The 8,028-nt window shown below is 43.3% G+C and overlaps 1 protein-coding gene across 2 annotated transcripts; it reads left to right on the forward strand.

Annotated features, from left to right (window-relative positions):
- Positions 1-431: 431 nt before the first annotated feature.
- On the forward strand, positions 432-4,990 carry LOC109766905 (F-box/FBD/LRR-repeat protein At1g13570). 2 transcript variants are annotated; one of them, XM_020325663.4, is made up of 4 exons: positions 433-1,465; positions 3,678-3,830; positions 3,930-4,209; positions 4,725-4,990. In XM_020325663.4, the coding sequence occupies exons 1-4, from the start codon at positions 644-646 to the stop codon at positions 4,754-4,756; spliced, it is 1,287 nt and encodes a 428-aa protein (XP_020181252.1). In that variant the 5' UTR covers positions 433-643; the 3' UTR covers positions 4,757-4,990. The 2 variants fall into 2 exon arrangements, with proteins under 2 accessions (XP_040246303.1, XP_020181252.1); XM_040390369.3 differs by lacking the exon at positions 3,678-3,830 and having other exon boundaries at positions 432-1,465.
- The last annotated feature ends 3,038 nt before the right edge of the window (positions 4,991-8,028 follow it).

Consider the following 8,028-nt stretch of genomic DNA (forward strand, 5'->3'; position numbering starts at 1 on the left):
AAATTACTTGTCACGAAAATGAAAGTTACACCCATTTCTGTAACAAGTAATTTGGGACGGATGGAGTATTATGTAATCATGTGCAATGGACTACATCAATATTAGATACTCATTATGTTTCTGAATATAAGTTTTTTTTAAAGATTTTAATACAGACTACGTATGAATGTATATTCACTCATTTTGCTTCGTATGTATTTGATATTGAAATCTCTCAAAAGACTTACCCTGACGTAATAATATATTAATTATACATTGATATTAGATATACAGGGAATAATTTATATTGATTGTTGTGGCATGAACGTCAGTATTAGGTAATATATAATTGTACATTAATAGTATTAGATATACAGAAAATAATTTATTGATTGCGCTGCCATGAATATTGGACACGCTATTAACTGAGGAAGGACTGTGTGAGGTGGTCTCAAGTCAGTGAGTGGGTGGACAATCCGACCCGCTCGGGTCGGTGTCGTGTTCGGCTCTGCGGAGTGGAGCCGAAAGGAAAGCCGTAGCTGTGGAGTGCTGGACACCACCAAAGCGGCGGCGTTCGCCAAAACCAAGCGTTCGCTTCCTCACATTTCCCAGAGGAGAAACCTCGGACCGCGTCACCGCGGGTCCCCTCACCCTCACGTGAGAAATGTCGACGCCGCGCGGGCGCCGCCCTCACAGGCCGTCCGCCGCGGCGGAGGCGGACGCCCTGATCTCGCTGCCGACGGGCGTCCTCGACGACATCCTCGACCGCGTCGGCCTCCTTGACGCCGTCCGCACGTCGGCGCTCTCCCGCGCCTGGCGGCGCCGATGGGAGGACCTCCCGTCCATCGACTTCTACTTCCCCCGCCCCGACGAGGCCAAGCACCTGAGGTCCGTCGACAGCGTCCTCCTCCGCTGCCCCGGCCGCGTCCGGCGCCTCTGCGCCCACCTCGACGAGCCCTCCGAAGGCCGCATCCACGACTGGCTCCTCGTCCTCTCCCGCCGGGGCGTCGACACCCTCAACCTCAGGCCCATCTCCTTCGACGCCGTGCTCGCGCTCCCCGCCTCCGTCTTCGCCTGCCGCCGGCTCACCAACCTCCGCCTCCACGCCTGCGCCATCCCGCCCCTGCCCGCGGGCTTCGAGGGGTTCCCGGAGCTGAGGAAACTTGCTCTCACCTGCGTCCGGTTCCGGGAGAACGGGGAGTACCAGCTGGAGGAGATCATCGCGACGTCGCCCTCGCTTGAGAAGCTGGTGTTCTGGGAGGTGAAAATCCTGGGCGACTTCAAGGAGTGGGTGATTCAGGGGCCCAATATCCAGGACATACAGATCAGTTCGTCCAAAGATCTGGGCTGGATCCTTGGGGAGCTTCCGTCCCTGCACTCTGCCAACATTGATATACTGGACTATTTAGGGGGGCGCGATTTCGCCAAATTCCTCGCCGGCTTTTCGAACATTACCAAGCTTGTGATTTGCACTCGGCATTCACCGGTATGTGCAGCTGCTCTCAGTTTAGTCTGTCTTACTACCTCCGTCGTAGTGTCAAAAACGCTCTTATATTATGCGATGGGAAGTAATAAATAGTTATGCTTACTTCAGAGCGAATAAGCAAAGGTAAAAAAGGTGCTAGGCGTTAGGCCCCTCCCAATGCTCCACCTTATACAGGTGCTAAGGCTGTCATGTAGGTAAAAATTCTGACTAGCAAGGTAATTAAGAGGAAAGAGATGTGTGTGATGACCCCAGGAAGAAACAATGCCAAGCGCGAGAACCTAGGCAAAACACTTAAATGGAAGAAAGCCCACCAATGCATGAAGAATTTTAGTTGCAAAATCATTAAATGAAGGATGCTTAGCACCAACAAGTTAAGCACCTATGCATTGGGGGTTTTAGTTGCTAAAGTTTTTAATGTGCTTAGAGCATGGTTAATAGTATAGCCAACTGCTGGCTATAAGCCATTGCCTTCATCAAAAATCAAAATCATACAGACAGGAAAAGAAAAACGAATTTCTATCAAATCAATAGAAGAAAGGATCCTTTCCCTGATTTGAATCCCGTCCCATCTATAGCCCATCTATAGCCAATATGTACAATAGTTGATTAGAAGAGTGTACTACTTTTTTATTATATGGCTCACCTTTCACTCTCACAAAGTGCCTAGGAGCACGTGCTAGAGCTGGCTCTTCACCAAGAGCCCGCTTACCTTCTCTCTCCTCTTTTATTTCCTCCGACTAAGCAAGAATATACTAGTTTATTTCTTATAGTCAGCTGACTCAGCTCTATTGTACTTGCTCTTAGCACCTCATGTAAGCACCAATGCATTGGAGGTAGCCTTAGTTGTGTGTTTTGCCACCGTCTTGGGCTTTTCTAACTAACACAGACACTTAAGTGCGCTATGCACAGCGCTAGACGTTTTGCTATCGCCTAGAGCCTAGGTGCGCTTAAGCATGCTATCGCCTAGAGCCTAGGCGCGCCTAAGCACATACCTAGGCACGCCTTTTTAAATTTTCCTTCATACTTAAGCGCACTACTGATATATAGGTTCTTTTTATTTTTGGTGTGCCTAATCTTCCTAGTATATCCTCTCGGCAGACTGCCAATCTCATAAGTTTGTTAATGCGAGATATTGTGATAGTGATGTGGTTGTTGTCAAGTATTTGTCTGCTGGGGACAATCATGGTTCATCCTAACTTAATGCGAGCCACCTTGTTTGCAACGTAAATTTAAAATTGCTTCCTACTCCCTCCCTAAATAAATATAAGACGTTTTAGATCACTAATATTTGTTTACAGAGGAAGTAGTTGTTATGTTGCGAGAAGGCCAATTTGTCTCCCGGGCTCAGCTGCACCCGCTCCGGCGAAAAAAATCAAAACAAATACTAGAAAAATTCAAAAAATTCCATTTTTTTGTGTGGCAGATAATTTGATGCGTGAGGTTCGCTGCAAATTTCAACTCGTTTGGACATTTAAGCAGCTCTATGCAAAAAAGACAAAATCGGGGTCTGTAAAAAAGTTTATTGTTCATGAACTGTTTTGACCCGATTTGTCTTTTTTGCCGAGAGCTGCTCAGATATCCAAATGAGTTTGAATTTGGAGCGGACCTCATACATCAAATTATCTACCGCACAATTTTTTTTGGAATTTTTTGAATTTTTCTAGTATTTGTTTTGAATTTTTTTCTGAGCGGGAGCATCTGAGCCCGGGCTCAGATGCGGATTTTCGATATGTTGCTTGTTAGTCACAAAATTGTATATATTTAATAATACAGTCGTGATCCTAGAAATATTTGTGTTTGAAACGTATTGCAATTTTTTTGTTGTACTTGTACAGACCTGTTTAATATGTATTTACAGATAAATTTTTAGCCTTTGCCGCCCGCCACTACTGATATTCCTAGTTTGTGTACAAGAGCTAATGTATTATTTCTCATTTATCTTTACTACTTGAGCTGCCCTTTTTGTTTTCGGTGTTGAGACTTGAGAACCTTTCAAAATTGTAACATCCCACTCTCCTACACTTCTATAATTTTCTGAAACTGGGTTCACGCCTTTGTGAGTTGTGGATGCATGTGGCCCAAAGTTGTCTTGTAGCTCTAGCACAATAGAATGGCTTTGCTTACATGAGTAAAGAATGCAAAATGTTGCTCAACGATTCTAGGTTTACATGGAGTTTCAAACTTCTGACATTATGTCTTTTATCTTTTTCAGTTAAATGGGGCTATAATACTAGAGAGGCTTCAATGCAAATTTGGCAACTTAAAAAGCTTGACACTATATACACAATTTTGTGAGCTTCCCTCCATTCTATCAACCTATTGCTTACTAAGGAATGCCCCAAACCTTGAAAGACTCAAAATACTGGTAATGTTGAATGCTATGTTACAGGTCATCTATATTTATATTATGTGAAGGCCATCATTACTACTTTCAGTGAATTGACTTCTACTTGTTTTCATGAAGATCGACAATAGTGCCGAGCAGAAATTTGAGGCACATGAAGAGTTTCAAAATTCACAGTGGACCGGTGGCATGTGTGCCAACCTTCAGTTCGTGCAGATAACTGGTATTCATTGGCTTCCAAATGAGATGACTTTTATAGAGCTTATTCTCTCTAAAGCAAGGCTTTTTTGCACATTATTTATTACTCATGGTGAGAATTGCTCAATGTCGAATGAGGATGCAATGAACAAGATACTAAGTTACAGAAGAGCTTCGACCTGTGCCGAGATTCTGTTTAAAGGTAAACACTCTTCAGTCTTATCCTATTTTACTTTTTAACCTAATTCATTTTTCCAAAAGGTCCTGGTGTGTTTCACATCAGATTTCATTTTTCTTTTATCTTTTGAGTTAGTCTAACTTACAGTGCCATGTTCTGATGAGGCTTTGCATTGCCTCTGTTGAAGAAGCTGAACTGTTATATAGGTTAAACTAAATTTGAGTGCTCCACTCCCATTCCAGTCCATTATTCTTTACCTGTTCAAGGTTTTCAATATGCAACTTTGACCATTATTTTCTTAAAATTTTAAAGTAATACCCACACACCTTTTGAAATCAGTCTTGGTGAACAATCTGACACTGTTATTTCTATTGGATTAATCTTGGGAAGTTCTACAACATGCATACCATAATAATTCGTAATACCAACAGGAATGGTGTCAGTACATAGAAGTTGGCAGGAAGACAACGTATCACACGTGTCCTTAACCCGATTTCTCCCTTTATGTGTAAACACTAAACAGTGTGTTCCTCTTGCAGGGAAAGCCAGTGTCACATTTTTTCGCAGCTGAAGCCGTATGCAGAGCTGTCTCACCGGAATGCATCCAGAAAATCGCTTTCCCAAATCACTGGCATAGTTCTGTGTCCTGAAAGAAGCTTGCTTATGTCACTGGCACAAAATTTGTGATATACTTCAGTGCAGTAGCTTGTCGTGTCTGTTTTTTTTTTTTGAACTGAGCGTGTCTTGTTGGTACTTCTGCTGTTGCGGGTTAAACTCTTTTATGAGATTCAACTTGGTCTTAAAACCTGGACTACCTTAACCGGCGAACATTCGTTGGGGAGCATGGCATGTGTTGTCCGTGGATGGCAATTTGGCAAATCTGCCCACTTCAGTTTTTGCCCAATGCTTGCCGTGCTTTGTGAAGAAATTTGCCATCCCAGAGAAGTGTTTGTTTTGACTTGCGACGACATTAATTTCCATAAAAGTGTTTGTTTTGCCATGCTCTCCCGGAGAACGTCATACAATAACATTATTGTAAAACTTTGCTTGACTCCAAATAAAAATGAGGTGGCCACTGGCTTAGGAAAACCTAAGCAAAGCCTCCAAGGCTGAATAAGAGCATCTCCATTGCAGGGCGCTTGCGCAGACACTCAAGGAGACAAAAAAAAAATGCAGTGAAATGAAAATCAGCGAAGCGTTTCCTGGTCCAATGTTGAGCGCTAATGTTAGGCGCTAATTAATCTCGAAGTGGCCATAAATCTTGAACAAACAACTTTTTATCATTTCCTGCTCCGTCTTTTGCGTAGGTGTTGAGTGAGACGCCATGATAAGTTGGCCCAACGATCGGGAAGGAAATTAATCCTAGCTCCTCGCGTTGTAGGTGCCCTGTGCTGCTTCACTTGAGGGCGTTCATGACAACCAAATTCTCCGACAAGGATTGGTAAGGTAACGTTGCATTCGCTCTTGCGACCACTTGGCAGAATCTAATGATGGTTAGAATTTTTTTTTTCGAGAAACACAATACAAACATAAAAGCTCATATACAAGCCATATTTATCCATATCAACGGACGCATGCACTCCCTATCTCTATGAGCGACCTTGAGATATTGAGCTGGCAGATTTTGAGATCGATGAAGTTGTCACAGACGCCTTGTGATTGACGAGCACACCATACCGCTCAAAGAGTAACATAGGAAAACCTGAAATAAATCCAGAAAATATGAGAGCACCCATATCAAGTTTAAGACTTGAATCCAGGTGAGCTGATTCCAGCACAAGGAACCTAGCCATCTAACCTATACTTAGTTTCACATAATGATGGTAAGATTGAGACAAGTTATCATAATCTTGGGCCCTCTTTAGATTGTATTCAAGAATTTGCACAAGTTATCTATCATTTTATCACCGACACCAATCCGGTAGGCAATCGTAGAAAAATGATGCGAATTATCAGAAGATACGAGATATTAGAAGAGATCACAACACATTAGTTTTGATGATTTGCAGCAATATTTCAGGATATCGCATCATAGTATTTTAAGAGATATGCAAGATCCCTCGCAAAAAAGAGAGAAAAATGCAAGATGTTCATCTTTCTCACTTTCGCTTTTCTTTTTGAATTTTTTTAGGTTCCAGTGGTCAGGGAGGATACTTGCCCCATGATGCTCATCTTTCTCACTTTCGCTTTTCTTTTTGAATTTTTTAGGTTCCTCACTTTATTTTTATTTTGTTTTTGAAAAGTTTGAAGACACACAAAAGAAGAAAAAGATTATAAAATTTCCGAGTTGTCTCACTGCAAGAAAAGGACACGTCCCCTAAGGGCCTGGGTTTGAGTCCCAGGGAACGCAAGGTTCTCCGTTTTATTTTCCTTCATACGCCGTTACCATGGTCTGTGAGAAAAAACCTGGCCAATTTGCAACTAGTGTTGCATTTCACTCTGAAAAATTTGTAGAGGTTTGTACAACCATTTTCTGCAACATTGTTTCTGCGCGGTAGAACAATTTTATTTCTTCCATTCTCCTGCTCTTTCTTCTCTGCTGCTTGTTGCGTGCTTTTGTGACAGTGGGCTTCATCTTCTTCTCTCGAGCCGCCGGGCGGCCATTTCATTCTTACTTGGACTCAAAATCATGTTTGTAAAATGCTCTTATATTATGGGAGGAGGGAGTAGTTCCCTACATATAAAATAAATCTCTTGATCCTCCCAGCTACGCTTTTGAAAGTCTTGACTACAATGGACTTGGGGTCTTCATTTCTCAACTTAGCAATCGTCAGGTTCGAGTTGAATAAACAGTAATAGGTACTCAGCGAGGACTGAGGAGTTCTACGGGAGAAACAGCAATAATTGAGTTATGTTACCTGTGATAAATACTTATCTGAAGTTCCTGCAGGCTCTTACACTTGTGTCTTCTCCCTTTTCTTTCCAAAATCCATAAGCACAAACGGTTCTTCTTCCCTGGGTATATTACAAAACATTGATCATATTAATCACTTCACTATGTTTGAGACCATCGAAGAACATGAATTGCCTAAAAAAATCATGACATAATGATAACCCAACAAGAAAATGATGTATACTCGAAAAGACGAAAGGTGGGAATCCGGATCTCATCGCACTGACCCATCTTGTGGATTTCAGAGTAACCTTGGAAAGCATACAGTTGGTTCACATTCCTCATCCACTCACACATTCTTCTGGCCTCCTTGGGAACACCCTTGCAACCAACATGATGGTTAGCAGAAAAGATTGAATGCTAGTACAAGTTTAATTTATTTTTTTTGTTGGCAAATTGGCAGGGCGCGCACATACCACCATAGCAGCAGCAGAGGCATCGGAACGCGGCCCTGTCATGTACATAAGACTCAGCGCGCACTGGCGGATGCAGTTGCATAGTTTGATCTCCACGTCGGTGGCTTCAGCCCCACGTGTCAGCAGCTCACAAGCCAAAGCCGCCTCGTTGGCGATGCACTGAAGTCCACCTCAAAGTTTAGACAAGAAATAGTACAACAGATCACAGGCTGAAAGGTGATCGTTTGGGTTATGCAACTGGGTTGCCCGCACATACCACCAAGCTGGCGGCGGCGGGTTCAGAGAATTCTCGCCCCACGACGATGAGGTGACAGGCGCGCTCCTGGATCTTCTGGCTCAGGAGTTCCACGTTGCGCACGGGTCGGCTCTTCCACACCGACATGAACCGCAGCTCCATGTCCAGGCACTTCAAATTGGTGAACACGAACAAGTTAGTACGGATGAACCATCATCGGTTAAAGGCATATATGCAGGCAGGACGTTACAAATCTGGCGGCAGCAGTGAGGGCATCATTCCCATCCGGGAAGCATCCG

The sequence above is a fragment of the Aegilops tauschii genome, chromosome 5, assembly GCF_002575655.3.
Source record: "Aegilops tauschii subsp. strangulata cultivar AL8/78 chromosome 5, Aet v6.0, whole genome shotgun sequence".
In the NCBI taxonomy this organism is placed as follows: domain Eukaryota; kingdom Viridiplantae; phylum Streptophyta; class Magnoliopsida; order Poales; family Poaceae; genus Aegilops; species Aegilops tauschii.

Excerpts from the sequence above, each read along its gene's own strand:
- LOC109766905 (XM_020325663.4), top strand. The coding sequence starts at position 644 with ATGTCGACGCCGCGCGGGCGCCGCCCTCACAGGCCGTCCGCCGCGGCG. Across the intron at positions 1,466-3,677 it reads TTTGCACTCGGCATTCACCG|TTAAATGGGGCTATAATACT; the intron begins GTATGTGCAGCT and ends TATCTTTTTCAG. Across the intron at positions 4,210-4,724 it reads TGCCGAGATTCTGTTTAAAG|GGAAAGCCAGTGTCACATTT; the intron begins GTAAACACTCTT and ends TTCCTCTTGCAG.